Source organism: Taudactylus pleione, unplaced genomic scaffold, assembly GCF_031769625.1.
Source record: "Taudactylus pleione unplaced genomic scaffold, aTauple2 ptg000597l, whole genome shotgun sequence".
NCBI lineage: Eukaryota > Metazoa > Chordata > Amphibia > Anura > Myobatrachidae > Taudactylus > Taudactylus pleione.
Genome location: NW_028284999.1, coordinates 310,169 through 335,250, shown reverse-complemented (window position 1 = coordinate 335,250; position 25,082 = coordinate 310,169). Strand labels below are relative to the sequence as shown.

Here is a 25,082-nt window from a genome sequence, read left to right as displayed (position 1 = left end):
TATTATACACCTGATCCAGATTATACACATGGCTACTTGTCTGATATAGGCTACACACCTACTGCTGATTATACACCTGATCCAGATTATACACATGGCTACATGTCTGATATAGGCTATACACCTACTGCGTATTATACACCTGATCCAGATTATACACATGGCTACATGTCTGATATAGGCTACTCACCTACTGCGTATTATACACCTGATCCAGATTATACACATGGCTACATGTCTGATATAGGCTATACACCTACTGCTGATTATACACCTGATCCAGATTATACACCTGGCTACATGTCTGATATAGGCTATACACCTACTGCTGATTATACACCTGATCCAGATTATACACATGGCTACATGTCTGATATAGGCTATACACCTACTGCTGATTATACACCTGATCCAGATTATACACATGGCTACATGTCTGATATAGGCTACACACCTACTACTGATTATACACCTGATCCAGATTATACACATGGCTACATGTCTGATATAGGCTACACACCTACTGCTGATTATACACCTGATCCAGATTATACACATGGCTACATGTCTGATATAGGCTATACACCTACTGCTGATTATACACCTGATCCAGATTATACACATGGCTATATGTCTGATATAGGCTATACACCTACTGCTGATTATACACCTGATCCAGATTATACACATGGCTACATGTCTGATATAGGCTATACACCTACTGCGTATTATACACCTGATCCAGATTATACACATGGCTATATGTCTGATATAGGCTATACACCTACTGCTGATTATACACCTGATCCAGATTATACACATGGCTATATGTCTGATATAGGCTACACACCTACTGCTGATTATATACCTGATCCAGATTATACACATGGCTACATGTCTGATATAAATTATGCATAGTACCTTTCCAAGCAGCTTTCTCATTAAACTGGGGAACTTCTCCATGTTTGTTGATCTGCTTTACAAAGTTTTCATTTGTCTGAATTTGATGTGTAAAGGGGGCAGAATTTTGCTTTGATCAACCAGAGGACTGTGATGTACATTTTTTTCCATGGCTTACAGTGACTAAACGGCCTACACTGACTACACTGACTACATGGCCTACACTGCCTACACTGACTACATGGCCTACACTGACTACATGGCCTACACTGACTACATGGCCTACACTGACTACACTGACTACATGGCCTACACTGACTACATGGCCTACAGTGACTACACTGACTACATGGCCTACACTGACTACATGGCCTATAGTGCCTACACGGCCTACGCAGCCTACATGGCTTACACTGACTACATGGCCTATAGTGCCTACACGGCCTACACGGCCTACACTGACTCCACAGCCTACATGGCCTACACTGACTACATGGCCTATAGTGCCTACACGGCCTACGCAGCCTACATGGCCTACACTGACTACACGGCCTACATGGCCTACACTGACTACATGGCCTACACGGCCTACACAGCCTACATGGCCTACACTGACTACATGGCCTATAGTGCCTACGCAGCCTACATGGCCTACACTGACTACACGGCCTACACGGCCTTCACTGACTACATGGCCTACACTGACTACACTGACTACACGGCCTACACTGACTACATGGCCTACACTGACTACACTGACTACATGGCCTACACTGACTACACTGACTACATGCCTATAGTGCCTACACGGCCTACACTGACTACATGGCCTACACTGACTACATGGCCTATAGTGCCTACACGGCCTACGCAGCCTACATGGCCTACACTGACTACACGGCCTACAGTGACTACACTGACTACATGGCCTATAGTGCCTACACAGCCTACACTGACTACATGGCCTACACTGATTACACGGCCAACATGGCCTATAGTGACTACACGGCCTACCCTGACTACATGGCCTACACTGACTACACTGACTACACGGCCTACACTGACTACACGGCCTACACTGACTACAATGACTACACGGCCTACACTGACTACACGGCCTACATGGCCTACACTGACTACACGGCCTACACTGACTACACGGCCTACACTGACTACACGGCCTATAGTGCCTACACGGCCTACACAGACTACACAGACTACACGGCCTACAGTGACTACACGGCCTACACGGCCTACACTGACTACATGGCCTACACTGACTACACGGCCTATAGTGCCTACACTGACTACTAGCCTACACTGACTGCATGGCCTATAGTGACTACACGGCCTATAGTGACTACACGCCCTACAGTGACTACACGGCCTACACTGACTCAGCATTCCTGTATTTAGTTTTGCTAACCTATATATTCTCTAGGTACAAAAATTCTTAAGTATTTAACAAAGTACCCCTACATCATCATACATGGGCTGTATAACAAAGTACCCCTACATCATCATACATGGGCTGTATAACAAAGTACCCCTACATCATCATACATGGGATGTATAACAACAGCTGAGAAGTAACAGGGAAGTGGCTAAGCCAACGCTGGCGTGTAGCTGAATCAGCTGGGAGGTAACAGGGGGAGTGTCTTAGCCATCACGGGGGTGTCACTGAATCAGCTGGGAGATAACAGGGGAGTGGCTAAGCCAATGCGGGTGTGTCGCTGAATCAACTGGGAGGTAACAGGGGGAGTGGCTAAGCCAACGCAGGTGTGTAGCTGAATCAGCTGGGAGGTAACAGGGGAGTGGCTAAGCCAATGTGGGTGTGTCACTGAAATCAGCTGTGTCCAAAGACTAGAGATGAACAGTTCAGTTTTGCTGAAAACCAAACACACCAGAAGTTTGGGTTTTCAAGTAGACCTGAGTCAGCTCGGATCTTCCTGCAAGCTGGATCCTGTGTCTTTGATTGCTTGTAAGTCCCTCCCTTGTGATTTCAAAATTGACTGGAATTGACTGTAAATGAATGTTATAGATGTTAATACTACTATAGGAACAAAAACAGGCTCAAGTTACAAGATTTTAGCTTTCTATCAATTTTTTGAGAAATCCATAACGGAAACCGAACTAAAACAGGTTAGTGTTAGGCACTAGGGGTAGGTTAGGGTCAGGCTGCGGGGGGTAAGGGTTAGGCCAGAGGTTCCCAAACACAGTCCTCAAGGCTCCCCAAAAGTTCAGGTTTTAGAAATATCCATGCTTGAGCACAGGTGACTTAATTAAAAGCTGTCAATTTGATTTAACATTTGTGCTCAACCATGGCTATCTATAAAACCTGAACTGTTGGGGAGCCTTGAGGACCGCATTTGGGAACCTCTGGGTTAGGCACTAGGAGGAGATAGAAGTAATCTCTCTGTGTTGCCACTGAGAGCTTATTCCGGCGCTATATAGACTTTTTCTGTATTATAGGTTCCACTTGTGTACTAGGGGGAGATGGGGTCAGGCGGCGGGGGGTTAGGCACTAAGGGTAGGTTAGGGTTAGGCTGGGGTGGAGGAGGATAGGGTTAAGCACTAGGGGGAGATGGGTTCAGGCAGCGGGGGGTTAGGCACTAGGGGTAGGTTAGGGTTAGGCTGGGGCGGAGGAGGATAGAGTTAGGCACTAAGGGTAGGTTAGGGTTAGGCTGGGGTGGAGGAGGATAGGGTTAGGCACTAGGGGGAGATGGGGTCAGGTGGCGGGGGTTTAGGCACTAAGGGTAGGTTAGGGTTAGCCTGGGGTGGGGGAGGATAGGGTTAGGCACTAGGGGGAGATGGGGTCAGGCGGCAGGGGGTTAGGCACTAGGGGTAGGTTAGGGTTAGGCTGGGGTGGGGGAGGATAGGGTTAGGCACTAGGGGGAGATGGGGTCAGGCAGCGGGGAGTTAGGCACTAGGGGTTGGTTAGGGTTTAAGCTGGGGTGGGGGGGGATAGGGTTAGGCACTAGGGGGAGATGGGGTCAGGCGGTGGGGGGTTAGGCACTAGGGGTAGGTTAGGGTTAGGCTTGGGTGGGGGAGGATAGGGTTAGGCACTAGGGGGAGATGGGGTCAGGCGGCGGGGGGTTAGACACTAAGGGTAGGTTAGGGTTAGGCTGGGGTGGGGGAGGATAGGGTTAGGCACTAGGGGGAGATGGGGTCAGGCAGCGGGGGGTTAGGCACTAGGGGTAGGTTAGGGTTAGGCTGGGGTGGGGGAGGATAGGGTTAGGCACTAGGGGGAGATGGGGTAAGGCGGCGGGGGGTTAGGCACTAAGGGTAGGTTAGGGTTAGGCTGGGGTGGAGGAGGATAGGGTTAGGCACTAGGGGGAGCGATATTGGTAAGGATTAGGGTTAGGGGATAATTACCAGAGCGATGGAGGTTTGCAGGTCTGGCCAGGAGGTGACCACCAGCACATGACCGGTGGGGCCCAGAACCCGAGCAGCAGCCATCAGGAGCAGGTAAGTCAATGCGGGGCCATCAGATACAATATGTAGAAATTCTAACTTGTCGACATTTCATCAGTGTCTACATGACGAATGTCGACATGGTCAATGTCGATATAATGACGGTCGACATATCATACCATTCCCTAAGGATCCCAGTCCCACAGTGACTAGGGCTGGTAAGTACTGTGCAGGCAGAACCCCACATTACAGTACCTGCTATAGCCCCATCAGCCCTGACTGGTAAAGCAGAGTGCTGGTTAGAGAAATTTGGGGATGCCGATCTCTTTGTACCCCTGATGCTACCACTAGAAGCCAAGGCTTAACCTTTGTGATAACTCATCTGATGGGGTACCGGTCCCAATGTGCCGAGTTCTATGTCCCCAGCGTGACCCCCAGCGAGCCCCCTACACGTTGTGCAGACAGAGCTCAGTGTGTACAGGCTTCTATGGGATCGGGAGGTCGGGCATATACATATTACACAGCACATAAGATGCGACCTCGCAATCCCGTTTATCGGCTAATGCTCTTACAACGCTACTGCATACACACCTATACAATAATCGCCCAGATCTCATGATATCAGGGGATCGGGCCAAGGACTGTTTAGGTATGTACCCCACTATAAAGGCCTAATGCTGATTAGCAATTTGGGAGTAATAATATAGAGAAGCCTGCACAGATCCTGCAGCTCTCCTAAATGGGCAAAAACCTTATCCCACCGTTTTTGTGGTGGAATCGGGCACATGATAATGAGAGATCTATGGTGGGTTCAGGTTAGAAGACGAACTTTAGTAAATTATTTGGTTAATAAATGCCTATAAACCTGCCTCTTAGTAAATGTCCCCTGCGCCTGCAGCTGTCTTGCTTTGTTTCTGGATAGACCTAATTGCTATTTATGTATAACTCAGCGGACCCCAGTCTGTGTTGAACATGTCTGTGTAACTGTTGCAGTGTTTACATTGTATCCCAGCTGTGTGAGGGGTACGGAGCCTGTATCTGGCTGTATCTGTAACATGTCTAGGCTGAGATACAACTGCCTGGGAGGGGAGCCGAAGACCGACATCAGTGGTCTGGGGTAATGGACGTGCGCGGCATGCTTTCTTTATTTGCCTGCTGTGGGATTTCACTGAGGAAAGAATGTATAATATATACACAGTGCTAGGCCCAGGGCAGGCACATAGCAGGAGGTACTGTGAGATTCCTGTACATAGTACATACATTCATGTGACCGGAGGTGCTGGCATGGAGACGAACAGGAGTCAGTTTTGTGACCAGCTCTGTTCTGCCACATTAACCCCTATGAGATCCGCTACATGTGTATGAGATCCGCAACATACTACATGTATATGAGATTATCTGTATCCTACATGTGTAAGAGATCTGTTACATCCTACATGTGTATGAGATCCACTACATCCTACATGTGTATGAGATCCACTACATCCTACATGTGTACGAGATTCACTACATCCTACATGTGTACGAGATCCGTTACATCCTACATGTGTACGAGATCCACTACATCCTACATGTGTACGAGATCCACTACATCCTACAAGTGTATGAGATCCACTACATTCTACATGTGTACGAGATTCACTACATCCTACATGTGTATGAGATCCATTACATCCTACATGTGTATGAGATCCACTACATCCTACAAGTGTATGAGATCCACTACATCCTACATGTGTATGAGATCCACTACATCCTACATGTGTACGAGATTCACTACATCCTACATGTGTACGAGATCCGTTACATCCTACATGTGTATGAGATCCACTACATCCTACATGTGTACGAGATCCACTACATCCTACAAGTGTATGAGATCCACTACATTCTACATGTGTACGAGATTCACTACATCCTACATGTGTATGAGATCCATTACATCCTACATGTGTATGAGATCCACTACATCCTACAAGTGTATGAGATCCACTACATCCTACATGTGTATGAGATCCACTACATTCTACATGTGTACGAGATTCACTACATCCTACATGTGTACGAGATTCACTACATCCTACATGTGTACGAGATCCGTTACATCCTACATGTGTACGAGATCCGTTACATCCTATATGTGTACGAGATCCGCCACATCCTATATGTATATGAGATCTGCTACATCCTCCTACAAGTGTATGAGATCCACTACATTCTACATGTGTACGAGATTCACTACATCCTATATGTGTATGAGATCTGTTACATCCTACATGTGTACGAGATCCGTTACATCCTACATGTGTATGAGATCCATTACATCCTACATGTGTACGAGATCCACTACATCCTACATGTGTATGAGATCTACTACATCCTACATGTGTATGAGATCCGTTACATCCTACATGTGTATGAGATCCGTTACATCCTACATGTGTATGAGATCTGTTACATCCTATATGTATATGAGATCCGTTACATCCTACATGTGTATGAGATCTGCTACATCCTACATGTATATGAGATCCGCTACATCCTCCTACATGTATATGAGATCCGCTACATCCTCCTACATGTATATGAGATCCGCTACATCCTCCTACATGTATATGAGATCCGCTACATCCTCCTACATGTATATGAGATCCACTATTGTACTCTCTGCAAGCAGATCTACTAACACCATCATAGATATAGCTAGAGACCTAAACCAAAAATATTGTTATAGTCACTACTTCATATTTATAGTACAAAAATATAAAGGAAAATAAAATATATGGTTAGAGTCATTTTAAGTCTTTTGTTTTCCATCTATGTTTGAGATCCAATAAGTGGCACGTTCTGAGCTGTGGCCTGTGTTTCCTCCGTGAGAAGTCTGTTTCCTAGTGATTGTCACCAGTCACCTCTGTGTATGAACGCTGACACTACTTGAGGCCTTGTCTCCCATTCTGCGGGGGGTTGGAACACGTCATTACTTTATAAATAAAGGAAGACAGATTCTTGTCAGACATATAACAATTTATACACGCGTTTTACAGAGCATCGCTGCTTATAGTACACAGTTCATTCTGGAGAGATATCCACTTTATACGCTGAATATTTCTAGAAAGCAGCAAATATTAAATAATTACACAGATTACGTTTTACATCTCCACTAGCACATTGGTTCTTATTCAGAGGAGAACGTAGCAAAGCGTAATTTTGCTGCTGCGCATTAGTCCCGATTTTGTCAGTACAGGGTCGCAATTGCGCTTTCAGCCGCAGGCATGGGTAGTGACAGGGAGGTGTCTTAGCGCATGCACAGGGAAAGACCATCTTCGGTGCATTTTATGGACATGTTATGGGCGTCTTTTGGGCACGTTGGGGACAGTGGTTGCATAAACAGACGCTCAACCGCTCACATAGGACGCCATAATGAGATGGAGAAATTGCGCCTGCCGTACGGCTGGAGTAAGTGTTGATGGTGTGACTGATAAATAGGCAGCAATCGGTATTATAGCGGGTACAGATGCTCAGAGTGGGCATCTCAGTCCTTGCACATTCAGACACACTCATGTACAAAAGCGAAGGACTTTTGCATAAAGTTCACACAGGCGACCCCAATAGTTGTAGCTGGTGGTGCTTCTGTGTCCACCCCTGAATCAGATCCAATGTCTGGAAATAACTTACTAGTGTTTTACCATCAAAATATCTCCTATAGTAGGATCTGGATGGACATAGTAGGATAGAGTGATTGGGTAATGTTGGGAATAGCAGGTAGGTCAGGTTGGACATAGTAGGATAGAGTGATTGGGTAATGTTGGGAATAGCAGGTAGGTCGGGATGGACATAGTAGGATAGAGTGATTGGGTAATGTTGTGAATAGCAGGTAGGTCAGGTTGGACATAGTAGGATAGAGTGATTGGGTAATGTTGGGAATAGCAGGTAGGTCGGGTTGGACATAGTAGGATAGAGTGATTGGGTAATGTTGTGAATAGCAGGTAGGTCGGGTTGGATATAGTAGGATAGAGTGATTGGGTAATAATGGGAATAGCAGGTAGGTCAGGTTGGACATAGGATAGAGTGATTGGGTAATGCTGGGAATAGCAGTTAGTATTTACATAATAATAATAATAATGTTGCGTGCTCTCCTTGCATTGTATCAAACACTGCAAAAACGCTATTCCATGCACTAAAAGTGCATACACACACACACAACGATTTTTTGAACGATTATCGTTAATGATATAATTTATCATTCAAAAAATCGTTCTCTTTCTGTGTCAAAACGATGAACATTATCGTTCATGCGCGTTCACGTCTGTAGTTCAGTCAGACTGACCAACTCAACGATTTTCAGTAAGGGAATATGCAAAAATCATTTGTAGCTCAAAAAAATCGTTCAGTACATTTAGTAAATGAACGATTTTAGTAAACGATTTTTGTTCATTATTCCCTTGAAAAAATTTACGAAAATCGTTTACTAAAATCGTTCATTTACTAAATCGTTGTGTGTGTATGAAGCTTTATTATTTCCCACATTACTATTGCAATAGTCTCCTAACTGGTCTTCCCAAAAACAGGCTCTCACACTACAATCCATAATGAATGCAGCTGCGAGGCTTATCTTTCTCGCCAAACGTTCAGTGCCAGCTGATCCACTCTGTCAGTCCTTCCTTTGGCTGCTGGTCTTCTACCGTATTCAATATAAAATACACTCACACATAAAGCTATTAACCAAACCACACCAACATACATCTCTTCACTTATCTCATCGTATCTTCCAACCCGACAGCTCCGCTCAGCACAAGATCTGCGTCTCTTCTCCCTACGCATTACTTGTTCCCATGCAAGGTTGCAGGACTTTTTTCGGGATGCACCCACTCTGTGCAAACACAGGCCACGCACAATTAGACTTTCCACTAGTTTCCAAACATTCAAGCGTTCTCTGAAAACTCACCTCTTCAGACAGGGTTATCAGATTCCAGGACCGCCCATATAACCTAGGCCAACTTTCCAGTGTGACTGGATCACACAGCTCACCAAGGACATCTGCAATCGGGCTGGGCCCATTTGCAATATGTAGCACCTATCCTTGTGTATCAACACCTGCTTCCCTATAGATTGTAAGCTTGCGAGCAGGGCCCTCTTACCTTTATGTCTGTCTTTTACAACCCAGTTTTGTTCTATTAATGTTGATTCAAATTGTAAAGCGCAAAGGAATATGCAGCGCTATATAAGAAACTGATAATAATAATAATAATAATAATAATAATAATAATTGGTTTGTCTAGGTGCAAAGTTACCCTTTTATTTTGCTATGCCCCTAACTCTAAATTAGCTCCTCTGTCTTCTATAGGACTGCAGTAGTGAAGAGGTTAATATAAAGTGTCATTTTTAGAGTGAGGCTAATTAGAGGAAGCTGTAACAGAGGAGACAGGGTGGGGACTGCAGAAAATAGCCTGCAAATGGACCTTAAGGTGCCCATACGCCTGCGACGGATCGCCGTGATACAGGACTGCGATCGGAAACTTCTGATCGCCATCGGAAATTTTCCGATCGCCCACCATCGATGTTCTGCGATCTGTGGGGAGACACCAGTCTCATCAATTACCTAGCTCAACACAGGTGACTGCAATCATACATTAGGTGGGAAGTCCAGGAGCAGAGCATTGTGTACCTGATGGAAGCGGCCATGCTGAAGGGTTTGGATCTTGTTCTGTGCCGGTTTCTCTTCATGTGAACCAGGGGCCCTGGAGAGTCCTACGGCCACGGTCCTCAAGGCACACTAATACCCCTTTTACACCAGAGCAAAAATCTGGGTTTTTGCTGGGTCTACCCGGGTTGCAGCTCAGTGTAAAAGGGTCCCTGAAAAATAACCTGGGTCAAGTGACCCTGCAATCCAACCCAGGTAGCTACCAGGGTTGGACCCAGGCAATGGTGCAGTGTAAACGGTGCAACCCAGGTTATCTGATCTGGATCATGCCTAAAATGAGCGGATTGGTGTTTGTGGAGCAGTCACCTCCCACTTTTTATGACCTCACAGGTTTAGCAGGGCAGACCTGAGTTCAGTGTGAACAGGGCTGACCTGGGAGTAACCCAGATCAAAATTGCAGTGTAAATGGGTCTGACCAGGGTTGGAACCATGTCCAAAAACCCAGGTCAGACCTGGGTTTTTGGTGGAAAAGAGGTATAACAGTCCAGGTTTTAAGGATAGCCATACTTGAGCACAGGTGACTTAATTAGTACCTTAGTTATTTTGATGTAACCATCTGTGCTTTAGCATGGATATCACTAAAACCAGGACTGTTAGTGTGCCTTGAGGACCGAGGTTGGGAATCACTGTTCTACGTCCAATGTATGGAATGATTGTGACCCCACCTCATGCTGCACATTTCTTCTAACCGGAGCAGAGCTGATGCATGAGTCACATCTCCATTTCCCTGTCACCCACCGCAGAGTCTCCCAGTAAGGATGGCCATCCGCGAGGTGTCCATCGATGGCTCCCATTGATAGACCCATCAGTGATTACCATGGATGATTACCATTGATGGCACATCTTTGGTGAACCATTGAGGGTTTGCACCCCCTCGATGACCACCGCTGCTGGGTCACAGGCCAATGAAAAAAGGGGCGGGGCTTAGCGGATGTCAGAGGCGAGGCTGAGCTCCATCTTGTCAAGGCAAAAGAAAAAACATTGGCTCCCACTCATCCATCGATGGCAGAGAACCATTGCCCCACCATCCACAGGTTGCAATATCTGTTATTCATTCAGTGATGTTTCTCCAGAGAGGCTGTGGGTCGTATTTACTAAGATGGCTGTGAATGCGCAAATCTAAATCGGCAGCGACGATAAGAGATTTGCTTTCATTGTGGCACTGGAACAATAGCCTTTCTACAGGTTTATTCGCCATTTTCCATTGTCACTGTGATTCCCCAACACCCCAGACTAGAGCTGCCCAGCACATAATGTAAATATCTGAAGTGTTTGGAGCAGGATGAGGCACTTCCTACAGCTTCCCCACAAGACGTAAACCATTCAGATAGGACCCAGCGTTTCCTATATTCTGCTTTTCCCAACCTTCCGGCCAGACACAAACTTCCCAAACATTCCACACAGAGAATCAAAGACACGAAAACTGCCCAAACCATCACCACGGGACAGCGAGCTCCTGCTGGTTCCTGGGAGAACGTAGATTAGCGCATAAATAATCCCAGAGCCGAGTATACGGTCCTGTATATTCATGTCATGCAGCTAATGAGGGGCGGAACGCGACTCTGCTTCTGGAGCTTATTTTGCATGAATTTACGCAGTGAATTTGCGCACACTGAGGCGCAGCGATGCCGGGTCATACACACAGTGATCGCATCTACACTTACGATTGGAGAGGCAGATCTAGATAGAGGAGAGGTGTGGTCACGAAGTCCAATAAGGGCGTATTGCTGCAAATGCGGGCCCTGCAGACCTGGGCGTACGCAGCAATATGCCGGAGGAAGCGCTTCTACTGTACCTAGTATAGGGCACGCTTATAATAATAATGTCTAGCAAACCAGGCGTATGTACTACAGACGAGGATATGGGTGCACCTCCAGATGTGTACAGCTCTACATGCGGGTGTATATACGCATTTCCGTGCTTCTGGGCAGTGTACGTCTGAATTATTCCCTACTTTGCATCAGGACCATAACACAAAATGTCACTGTAAGAGGTACTGTGACCCCCAGCACAGACGGTTCTGCGCCCAGACTGTCACCATAGTGCAAAACAGATGCCTCAAGGTGGACGGACTGTACTAATTCTGTGGTTACACTCACATGTGGCTGATTCCCAGTGGACAGACTGTACTGATTCTGTGGTTACACTCACATGTGGCTGATTCCCAGTGGATGGACTGTACTGATTCTGTGGTTACACTCACATGTGGCTGATTCCCAGTGGACAGACTGTACTGATTCTGTGGCAACACTCACATGTGGCTGATTCCCAGTGGATGGACTGTACTGATTCTGTGGTTACACTCACATGTGGCTGATTTCCAGTGGACGGACTGTACTGATTCTGTGGTTACACTCACATGTGGCTAATTCCCAGTGGACGGACTGTACTGATTCTGTGGTTACACTCACATGTGGCTGATTCCCAGTGGAGGGACTATACTGATTCTGTGGTTACATTTACATGTGGCTGATTCCCAGTGGACGGACTGTACTGATTCTGTGGTTACACTCACATGTGGCTGATTCCCAGTGGACAGACTGTACTGATTCTGTGGTTACACTCACATGTGGCTGATTTCCAGTGGACGGACTGTACTGATTCTGTGGTTACACTCACATGTGGCTAATTCCCAGTCGACGGACTGTACTAATTCTGTGGTTACACTCACATGTGGCTGATTCCCAGTGGAGGGACTATACTGATTCTGTGGTTACATTTACATGTGGCTGATTCCCAGTGGACGGACTGTACTGATTCTGTGGTTACACTCACATGTGGCTGATTCCCAGTGGACGGACTGTACTGATTCTGTGGTTACACTCACATGTGGCTGATTCCCAGTGGACGGACTGTACTGATTCTGTGGTTACACTCACATGTGGCTGATTCCCAGTGGACGGACTGTACTGATTCTGTGGTTACACTCACATGTGGCTGATTCCCAGTGGACGGACTGTACTGATTCTCTGGTTACACTCACATGTGGCTGATTGCCAGTGGACGGACTGTACTGATTCTGTGGTTACACTCACATGTGGCTGATTTCCAGTGGACGGACTGTACTGATTCTGTGGTTACACTCACATGTGGCTGATTCCCAGTGGACGGACTGTACTGTTTCTGTGGTTACACTCACATGTGACTGATTCCCAGTGGACAGACTATACTGATTCTCTGGTTACACTCACATGTGGCTGATTCCCAGTGGACGGACTATACTGATTCTCTGGTTACACTCACATGTGGCTGATTCCCAGTGGACGGACTGTACTGATTCTGTGGTTACACTCACATGTGGCTGATTTCCAGTGGACGGACTGTACTGATTTTGTGGTTACACTCACATGTGGCTGATTCCCAGTGGATGGACTGTACTGATTCTGTGGTTACACTCACATGTGGCTGATTTCCAGTGGACGGACTGTACTGATTCTTTGGTTACACTCACATGTGGCTGATTTCCAGTGGACGGACTCTACTGATTCTTTGGTTAGACTCACATGTGGCTGATTTCCAGTGGACGGACTGTACTGTTTCTGTGGTTACACTCACATGTGGCTGATTTCCAGTGGACGGACTGTACTGATTCTGTGGTTACACTCACATGTGGCTGATTCCCAGTGGACGGACTGTACTGATTCTGTGGTTACACTCACATGTGGCTGATTCCCAGTGGATGGACTATACTGATTCTGTGGTTACATTCACATGTGGCTGATTTCCAGTGGAGGGACTATACTGATTCTCTGGTTACACTCACATGTGGCTGATTTCCAGTGGAGGGACTGTACTGATTCTGTGGTTACACTCACATGTGGCTGATTCCCAGTGGACGGACTGTACTGATTCTGTGGTTACACTCACATGTGGCTGATTCCCAGTGGACGGACTGTACTGATTCTGTGGTTACACTCACATGTGGCTGATTCCCAGTGGACGGACTGTACTGATTCTGTGGTTACACTCACATGTGGCTGATTGCCAGTGGACGGACTGTACTGATTCTGTAGTTACACTCACATGTGGCTGATTTCCAGTGGACGGACTGTACTGATTCTGTAGTTACACTCACATGTGGCTGATTTCCAGTGGACGGACTGTACTGATTCTGTGGTTACACTCACATGTGGCTGATTCCCAGTGGACGGACTGTACTGTTTCTGTGGTTACACTCACATGTGACTGATTCCCAGTGGACGGACTATACTGATTCTCTGGTTACACTCACATGTGGCTGATTCCCAGTGGACGGACTATACTGATTCTCTGGTTACACTCACATGTGGCTGATTCCCACTGCTATCCGCTAATGCTCGGCCGGCCATACTGTACCATCCACAGCCAGCATTAGAGTCAGTCGCTCCCAGCTATTGTTCTCTCATACATTTTACACTCTTTGTAGGGCCTTTGTACCAACAGGAAATCTGATGTGCACAGGGAAAATATCTCCCCCATGATCAAACCTTATTTAAAATGCATCTAGCCGTTTGTGCTTTTGAGACAGTTATTAGTATATACAATGTGACAAATCAGGCAGCAGAAAATACTGGAAATATTTAAGATGTACTGAAATGAAAGTGTGGTGCGGGTCACCTATAGGTGCAGGACGGGGTGTGGGGCGGTAATTCCTGTAATATGACCTAATCAGAGTAACTCTGTATTCATGTATAAATAAGAGCTTTTATTAGGACTAATATTACATTTCTTAAACAGCTGCCCTGATGAATAGAGAGGATTTCAATACAGGTTGAGTCTCCCATATCCAAAATGCTTGGAACCAGGGGAATTTCAGATATCGGATTTTTCCGTACTTTGGAATATGTGAACACCATAATGAGATATTTTGGGAATGGGACCCAAATCTGAACACAGAATGTATTTATGTTTCGTATACACCTTATACACACAGTCTGCAGGTCATTGTATACAGTATTCTCAATAATTTTGTGCATCAAATAAAGTTTGTGTACATTGACCCATCAGAAAGCAGAGGTGTCACTATCTCAGTCATGCTAAAAGAAAAATCTGTATTTTGGAGTATTCCGTATTTCTGGAATATTTGTATGTGGGAGACTCAACCTGTATCAATATTGGGCAATGAGTATTTATTTTTACCGGTGCAGTTTAGTTACACAGTATCTGCACAGACTGGGCCAGACATTGTGGGGGCCCCAGGGCAACTCATTTGTGGGAACCCCAACCAGAAAAATAACATTATGCCACATAGTGCACCCCATATGCCACACAGTGTCCTCCTGTTATGCCACAATTCCATCCTTTGCCACACAGAGCCCCCAATTATGCCACAGTTCCTCCATATGCCACACAGAGCCACCATTTATGCCACAGTTCCACCATATGCCACACAGTGTCCCCCTATTATGCCACAGTTCTACAATATGCCACACAGTGTCCACCTATTATACCACAGTTCTACCATATGCCACACAGTGCCTCCCTATTATGCCACAGTTCTACCATATGCCACACAGTGCCTCCCTATTATGCCACAGTTCTACCATATGCCACACAGTGTCCCCCTATTATGCCACAGTTCCTCCATATGCCACACAGTGTCCACCTATTATGCCACAGTTCTACCATATGCCACACAGTGTCCCCCTATTATGCCACACATTGTCTCACATATGCCACACAGTGGACCTCGCTGCTGGCGGGCGCTCGCTCTGAATGTTGGTGGTTTTTTTTTCCGGCCGCTGTGGGAGACCACCCACAGCTTGTGCGAGCGGACAGGAGACCGTTGCGATAATCGCGACCATCGGCCTTGCGATAAGGCCCTGGGGTAGGGTCTAGCTGCCGCAAAGCCGAGGGGACTTCCTGCTTTAATAGAGCAGGAAGTCCACTACTGATATCACTAGTGATGTCAGTAAGGCCTCCCTACAAACGCCAGGCGTTCCTAAGGGAACGCCTGCTTTTGTCCAGCCACCCCCCTACCCACCCACAAAACGGGGCGAGCTGTCAATCAACATCGACAGCCGCCCCGTCTTGTTGCGAGCCCCGGAGCGAGTGAACTTTAGTCGCTCAGCTGGGCTCGCGCACGCCGGACGCGGCGCAGGGCATTAACATCAAGCCACTTGCGAGCGGCTCTGAATCAGGCCCAGTGTCCCCCTATTATGCCACAGTTCTACCATATGCCACACAATGCCCCAATATAATGCCACACAGTGTAATTCCTATTCTCCATAGTGTCTGCCTTATGCCACACAGTGGCCCCACTACTACTACTCACCTGTGAATCCTGGCGGGCTCCTGATGACATTACAGAGGTGGCCTTGTGTTCCTCTGAGGCTCGGGCGAGGCTGCTACTGCAGTAAGCAAAGCGTAGACAGAGCAGCTCTCAGTTCCCTTAAGCGCCGCGCACGTGACGTAACAATGTCTAGATAGACACCAGATGTTAGACAGGCAATAGGTCAATAGGGACAAAAGGTCGACATGGGCAAAAGGTCAGCATACTAAAGGTCGACATAAAAGAAGGTTGACATGTAGAAAGGGTGATGGTCAAGAGGTCGACACTTTTTTTTTAAGGGTTAGGTTTAGAGTTAGAGTTAGGCACCAGGAGAGAGGGTTAGGCACTTACTGGAGGGGTAGGCACTTACACCAACGATTAAGGTTAGGTACTAGAAGGGACGGTTAGGGTTAGGCGCCAGGAGGGAAGGTTATGGTTACGGTGAAGATTAGTGTTAAAAAACAAGAAAAATATGTGTCAACCATTTGTGTTGCAGCCATTTTTATGTCAACCTTTTGACTATGTTGACCATTTGTACCTGTCGAACGTCTTCCATGTCCACCTTTACTGTGTCAACCTTTTGTCCCTGTCAACCTTTCATATGTCTAACATCTGGGGCGGGATGTATTAATGCTTATCGCCGCGGTCGAGGCTCTGAATTTGCAGCGGTGATTTCATCAGGTGAAAAGTACTTCTGCACTCCCGTTGCCTCCCTTGTTACATACGTGCAGCCGTGTAACTACCATAGGTGTAAGGGGTGCAGCTGCTATAGGGCCCAGAGCTGAGGGGCCCATCGTCCTTGTCACATGGGTGTAACTACCATAGGTGTAAGGGGTACAGCTGCTATAGGGCCCAGAGCTGAGGGGCCCATCTTCCTTGTCACATGGGTGTAACTACCATAGGTGTAAGGGGAGCAGCTGCTATAGGGCTCAGAGCTGAGGGGCCATCTTCCTTGTCACATGGGTGTAACTACCATAGGTGTAAGGGGTGCAGCTGCAATAGGGCCCAGAGCTGAGGGGCCCATCTTCCTTGTCACATGGGTGTAACTACCATAGGTGTAAGGGGTGCAGCTGCTATAGGGCCCAGAGCTGAGGGGCCATCTTCCTTGTCACATGGGTGTAACTACCATAGGTGTAAGGGGTGCAGCTGCTATAGGGCCCAGAGCTGAGGGGCCATATTCCTTGTCACATGGGTGTAACTACCATAGGTTTAAGTGGTGCAGCTACTATAGGTCCCAGAGCTGTGGGGGCCCATCTTCCTTGTCACATGGGTGTAACTACCACAGGTGTAGGGGGTGCAGCTGCTATAGGGCCCAGAGCTGAGGGGCCCATCTTCCTTGTCACATGGGTGTAACTACCATAGGTGTAAGGGGTGCAGCTGCTATAGGACCCAGAGCTGAGGGGCCCATCTTCCTTGTCACATGGGTGTAACTACCATAGGTGTAAGGGGTGCAGCTGTTATAGAGCCCAGAGCTGAGGGGCCATCTTCCATGTCACATGGGTGTAACTACCATAGGTGTAAGGGGTGCAGATGCTATAGGGCCCAGAGCTGAGGGGCCATCTTCCTTGTCACATGGGTGTAACTACCATAGGTGTAAGGGGGGCAGCTGCTATAGGGCCCAGAGCTGAGGGACCCATCTTCCTTGTCACATGGGTGTAACTACCATAGGTGTAATGGATGCAGCTTCTATAGTGCCCAGAGCTGAGGGGGCCATCTTCCTTGTCACATGGGTGTAACTACCATAGGTGTAAGGGGTACAGCTGCTATAGGGCCCAGAGCTGAGGGGGCCATCTTCCTTGTCACATGGGTGTAACTACCATAGGTGTAAGGGGTGCAGCTGCTGTAAGGCCCAGAGCTGAGGAGCCATCTTCCTTGTCACATGGGTGTAACTGCCATAGGTGTAAGGGGTGCAGCTGCAATAGGGCACAGAGCTGAGGGACCCATCTTCCTTGTCACATGGGTGTAACTACCATAGGTGTAAGGGGTGCAGCTGCTATAGGTCCCAGAGCTGAGGGGCCATCTTCCTTGTCACATGGGTGTAACTACCATAGGTGTAAGGGGTGCAGCTGCTATAGGTCCCAGAGCTGAGGGGCCATCTTCCTTGTCACATGGGTGTAACTACCATAGGTGTAAGGGGTGCAGCTGCTATAGGGCCCAGAGCTGAGGGGGCCATCTTCCTTGTCACATGGGTGTAACTACCATAGGTGTAAGGGGTACAGCTGCTATAGGGCCCAGAGCTGAGGGGCCATCTTCCTTGTCACATGGGTGTAAGGGGTGCAGCTGCTATAGGGCCCAGAGCTGAGGGGTCCATCTTCCTTGTCACATGGGTGTAACTACCATAGGCAAAAGGGGTACAGTTGCTATAGGGCCCAGAGCTGAGGGGGGTCCATCTCCCTTGTCATATGGGTGTAACTACCATAGGTGTAAGGGGTGCAGCTGCTATAGGGCCCAGATGTGAGGGGCCCATCTCCCTTGTCACATGGGTGTAACTACCATAGGTGTAAGGGGACCAGCTGCTATAGGGCCCAGAGCTGAGGGGCCCATCTTCCTTGTCAAAGTTACTTGTGTGATATACATTTTTCAGCATTGGGTGGTACATAGGGGCCCTTACAAACTTTTGCTATGGGGTCTCCAAATACCTAGTTACTTCTAAGGGTTAACTTACTGTATCGACATGCTAGTCGCACAACTAGTCGGCTTACACATGCTCAGTCCGGACTTGGACTTTCAGTCCCACTTGGCGATTCTTGCTCACTAGTCATTTCCATGGACAGAAAAGGTTTTGTTAGCCCTTTGTGCCCTTTGATAATTAGGCCCCAGAGGCCCAAATAAAGACTAATCACAGAACAGCGCTAAAAGTAACTATAGTTTTCCTGTGATGTAATGTAAGAGACAAAGAATGTGGCCTAGGGACTCTGGGGACGAGAGACTAGGGGGAAGTAGGAATTATCATGGTAGCAGGTGAAAAGAGGAAGGATGAGGTGTGAGGGGCAGGATTTCAGACGGAACTTCCTCTTGTGGTTTAGGGGAATCTGTCACGTCAATTTCTTCAGTTTCTTTACTGGCAAAATATTGCTGGAAAACAAAGGTGACGAAACTGGCCAAACCGAGCACTGAATCTGCCCGTAAAGTGTAATATTGCACTTATTCCTGGCATATTACTGGCACCACCCTCAGTACCGTCAGCCGGATTACACAGCTCCGTGCAGCAGCATTTTACCTAGCCAGCTGCAGGGACCGATGGGCAGCGGTTGTGCCACTCACAGGGCTCTGCACGGCGGGCAGCAGCACCGCCCGCACACCCCTAGTTATGGCCCCTGAGTTGCACTGTGCACTGAGCTGTATAGAAGATAAAACTAGATGCTGAACCTGATTCAGAGATGGACACAGGAGCAATCTGTGCTGCGTCTTCGGTAGCGGCACATCCGGGAAGCCCTGTTAATATAGCAGGAGATGTCTTTAGTAAGGAAGAGACCCACTGCCGGCTTCTCAGATCTGCTGCCTGCAAAGATGCAATAGTGGATCGCCATTGCGACAATCGGACATCTGCGCAACACTGAGGTTGCTCAGAATTCCAGCAGTCGAGGCCAGTGAAGCGACGTCTAACGCTGCAGTCGCTGGCTTCGGCACACCTCCGTTTTCTGAAATGCGCCCCCTTCCCTCCCCCAAATGGCTGCAGCCTATCAATCAGGCTGCGGCTTCCCCCCCACAGCATTGCGTCACATGTGCACTGCGGCTCCGACACAGACCTGAAAACATCGGTCAAAAGCAACCAAATTGGTAGTGGGTCCGGGACTGAATCAGCCAATTAGCACGGTAAGTGGTACTGTGCGCTGATGCTCCCGGTGCTGCGATTTTTGTATCTGTGGATGGCAAAAAAGGCCTAAAATATTTGAATGCAGTTGCGGCGACCTGAGCTATTGCAGCTGTCTGCAACTGTGTATACATACGCCACGTCAGATGCAGATCAGGCAAACATCGACCTTGAGTAAGTCTATGGTCACTCAGAAAGGCCACCGTAACTGAGATGCCCGAGCCATGTTTTCTGCGTACAGGATCGCAGATGGAGGATGTGATACGCCCACAAAATGGTTGAGACATGTTTTTAACTGACACCCCCATTGCCCCCCAAACGCTCCCTGTCCATCACTCACACTGCAAATAAAGACTTGCAGCATGCAACTATGGTAATGTACCTTGATTCATGCGCAGTGCAAATCATGCATGCGCAGTGGCCAAAAAATTGCTCCAGTTGCAAAAACATCGTTATTACAGCTACAAATCATCCTCTTACACAATAAGAACAGATACTGAGAAGTAACATATGAAGTGGTACTGTACTGTGCTGTGCTGTACTGTGCTGTACTGTACTGTGCTGTCCTGTGCTGTGCTGTCCTGTACTGTGCTGAAGGGGAAATCTCCTGAATCAGGGACATCGGTAATAATGTTCCAGGAATATTCCAGTTGGATAACCAGGGAGAGTTGCTAATACACAAACCTAATACACAGACCTAATACACAGAGCTAATACACACACCTAATACACATAGCTAATACATAGACCTAATACACAGAGCTAATACTCACACCTAATACACAGAGCTAATACATATATCTAATACACAGACCTAATATGCAGAACTAATACACATATCTAATACACATATCTAATACACACACCTAATACACAGACCTAATATGCAGAGCTAATACACACACCTAATACAGAGAGCTAATACATAGACCTAATACACAGAGCTAATACACAGAGCTAATACTCACACCTAATACACAGAGCTAATACATATATCTAATACACAGACCTAATACACAGAGCTAATACATATACCTAACACACAGAGCTAATACACAGACCTAATGCTCACACCTAATACACAGAGATAATACATATATCTAATACACAGACCTAACACACAGAGCTAATACATATACCTAACACACAGAGCTAATACACAGAGCTAATACACAGAGCTAATAAACACACCTGATTCACAGACCTAATACACAGAGCTAATAAACACACCTAATACACAGAGCTAATACACAGACCTGATATCCTAATACACACACCTAATACACAGACATAATACACAGAGCTAATACACAGACCTAATACACAGAGCTAATAAACACACCTAATACACAGAGCTAATATCCTAATACACAGACCTGATATCCTAATACACACACCTAATACATGCTTGCAGACTTATAAATTCTCCTCCATGGGAGAAGCCTGGGGCGGAGTGGCAGGTGGGCGGCTGGATCGGCATGGGCTGTCGGGATGCCTCCTGTCAAAATACTGACAGCAGCATCGCGATGGTTGGTATCCCGTCGGGTAAGTACACTTACCCTCCCCCCTTCTCCCCCTAACCCTCTTTTTGTAGTCTAACCCTAACCCTCCCCGTTATTGCCTAAACCTAAGTTCCCCCTTCGTGCCTAAACCTAACCCTCTCCCCTTAGTGCCTAACCCTGACACCCCCCACCCCCCCAGTGGTGCCTAACCCTAACCCTCCCCCCTAGGGGTGCCTTTCCCTAACCTCCCCCCAAAAACTAATGCTAACCCCGCTATGCTACCTAAATATAACAACAGCCCCCAGCCCCCCCGCGGCTAAAACTTTTTTATATGTTTTTTTTAGGTTAGTGGATCCATTAATTGCAGTACATCATTGCAGTACCTTATTGCGGTGCCTTATTGCAGTGCCTTATTGAGTGCTTTATTGCAGTACATCATTGCAGTACCTTATTGCAGTGCCTTATTGCAGTACATCATTGCAGTACCTTATTGCAGTGCCTTATTGCGGTGCCTTATTGCAGTGCCTTATTGAGTGCTTTATTGCAGTACATCATTGCAGTACCTTATTGCAGTACATCATTGCAGTACCTTATTGCAGTGCCTTATTGAGTGCTTTATTACAGTACATCATTGCAGTGCCTTATTGCAGTACCTTATTGAGTGCTTTATTGCAGTATATCATTGCAGTGCCTTATTGCAGTGCCTTATTGAGTGCTTTATTGCAGTACATCATTGCAGTGCCTTATTGCAGTTCCTTATTGCAGTGCCTTATTGCAGTGCCTCTTACTGTAACTTGCTGAAGAATAATCCCATCTTTAAGTAATAAGTGTAGGAAACTAATATGTCCTCAGATTGTTCTGTTTTTTTTCTGATGGTGACCCAAGAAATTCCTCTTTGTGAACCCCGGCTGTTTCCTGGCACTTTCCATGGTGCAGATTTGGTGGGGGAAGGGGATCCAGCAGGAACATTACAGGCTGTGGCCTGATTCAGAGATGGACGGAGAGCTGCTCACAAGCGTCTGTGCAAATCCGTCCCTCCCAGATGCAATCGCAGAAGGCGGGGTCAGACACCTCCTAGCTGCATTTGCGATCCCAGCACTGCGACCGTCATCGCACCGATGGTCGTCGTGGTTGCTCCTTTGGTCAGGCTGCGGGAGCTGAAGCTTCCTGCAGTCTGACCGGTTGCTGGTCACTGCAGAGCTCAAGAATCTGTGTCCCCTGACGCAGACCTTGGCCTCGCCCTCGTTTCTGGAAATGGTGACTAGACATGCCCCTAATCCACCCCCCAAATATGCAATCATGCTGCGGCATGGAGGGGGTCTGCGAGCGAGATGGCAGGACCCGTCCTGCACCTGCACAGACCCCTCAACATCGGAGTTGTATGTTAATCATCAGATTAATGAATCAGGCTCTGTGTGCAATGATTGGGGTCAATTATACTTCCCATAATCCATTGAGTAACCTGCCCCCGAGACTTGGCCAATGAGTCGTCTGCAGTGTGGGGGCCACAGCTAATTATGGGGTCCTGCTTTGCTCAGACATTTGTAGAGAAATTTGCCTAGAAGGAGTATACAGTGTAAGCGAGGGATGGACCGTCCCCAGGCTGTACAGCACCAAGTATGTCTGTGCTGGGTCTAATAGCTTTCATGTATTAATGAGGAATTGTCCATTGCTTGTAACATCCCTGTAGCATCAATCCAGTCACTTTGTGATGACTTATTTGGAGGTGATTATAGCGATGTGCTGGGGCTACAAGGCTTGTAACACATAGCAACCGCTTAGGTCTGTCCTGACATTTTCTAAACTGTACCAGAAATAGGTGACAATACTGAGTAGATTGCTGACGCAGATTCTGACAGCCACGTTCATGTCTTACATTGTCCTCTCTTCTTCTCCAGGTTGCTGAGACACAGCAGAGATAAGATGCAGAGCATTAAGTGTGTAGTGGTGGGAGATGGAGCCGTGGGGAAGACCTGCCTTCTCATCTGCTACACCACCAATGCCTTCCCCAAGGAGTACATCCCCACCGTCTTTGACAATTACAGTGCTCAGAGTACAGTAGATGGGAGAACTGTTAGCTTAAATCTGTGGGACACGGCGGGCCAGGAGGAATACGACCGACTACGGACACTTTCCTACCCCCAGACCAATGTCTTCATCATCTGCTTCTCCATCTCTAGTCCTCCGTCCTATGAAAACGTAAAGCACAAGTGGTACCCAGAGGTGAGCCACCACTGCCCGAATGTGCCCATCCTCCTGGTGGGAACTAAGAAGGATCTCAGGAACAACCCTGATGCCATCAAAAAGCTGAAGGAGCAGAACCTGTCACTGATCACCTACCAGCAGGGCGTCAGCCTGTCCAAGCACATCCACGCCATCAAGTACATGGAGTGCTCGGCTTTGAACCATGACGGCATCAAGGAGGTCTTTATGGAATCGGTGAGAGCTTTTCTCAACCCAATTCCAGTCAAGAAGAAGAGTCCATGCTTCATATTGTGAGTGGGGAATGCCTCCAGAGGCCCTCACAACGTCCTTCCTAGGACCTAATTTATCCCCTTTCACAGTGCTGAAGACTTTTTGGAATATACAATAAATAAAGTACATGTGTATTCTATAGCATTCAAACTTAGCCCCAAGATTTAGGACAGGAGACCTTGGTTTAGTGATGTTCAGCCAAAAGCTCGGACAGCTGCGTGGTCATTGTGTGTCCAGAATCTATTGGACCTTGGTGCACGTCTACAAATCTCATCCATGAAAGCAGCAACTATTTCACCCATCATCAGGTTGTGGTGCATTCACGATCCTGCCGTAAAACTCGCTGATGATGCTGTACAAATCCTCATTATTAGATTTATGGACAAACTTTTATTATTCATACTATCCATGTAGGATCTTTTATATTGTGGCTGTCACTGGTTGTCTTGTTGTAGTTGGATTTTTATCAGAATTGAGAAAAACTTTAAATCTGGGTACACACGTAAAGATTAACGGTCCAGCCATCCAACTAGGTGATTGGTTGGAATGAAAATCTGGTAACGTATGGGAGTAACTGATGATCGGCAATTTGCTCCTAAATGCCAGAAAACAGATGAAAATGACGTCAGACAAATTTGTTAAATGTTTGATCGAAACAATTTGTTCAAACAATAGTTTTTGTCCATTTTCCGGCCTTTGGGAGCAAATTGCTGATTGTCATTTGCTTTCATACATTACCAGATTATCATTCCAACCAATCAGCTAGTTGACTGGTTGGACAGATAATCTTGACGTGTGTATGCCATACATGCCTACCCTCCCGGTTTTCGCGGGAGGCCCCCGATTTTTCGGGTAACCCCCCGCACCCCAGGAAGGGTAGGCATTTCTCCCGCATTCTGCCCACCAGCGGCAATCGCGGGTCTCCGTGAAGGGGGCGGGGCTTAACCTGTGATTCTGCACAAATCACAGCATTTGGCCCCGCCCCCTATGTAAATTGTGCCCAATCGCGGCAATTTTACCACGAGG

The 25,082-nt window shown here is 47.2% G+C and overlaps 1 protein-coding gene and 1 long non-coding RNA gene across 2 annotated transcripts in view; one reads left to right on the top strand and one right to left on the bottom strand.

Moving 5' to 3' along the window:
* Positions 1 to 24,764, top strand: part of RHOG (ras homolog family member G) — a 50,082-nt gene extending 25,318 nt beyond the window's left edge. Inside the window, exon 2 of the mRNA XM_088453862.1 lies at positions 23,480 to 24,764. Within this exon, the coding sequence (XP_088309988.1) occupies positions 23,505 to 24,080 (576 nt within the window). The 5' untranslated portion in view covers positions 23,480 to 23,504 and the 3' untranslated portion in view covers positions 24,081 to 24,764. The remainder of the gene's footprint in view (positions 1 to 23,479) is intronic.
* Positions 7,136 to 9,391, bottom strand: LOC148480775 (uncharacterized). Its single transcript, XR_015871942.1, has 3 exons — positions 9,260 to 9,391; positions 9,056 to 9,184; positions 7,136 to 7,294 (listed from the first exon to the last, which is right to left on the bottom strand). It is a non-coding gene; the product is annotated as an uncharacterized LOC148480775 (long non-coding RNA).
* Positions 24,765 to 25,082: the final 318 nt, after the last annotated feature.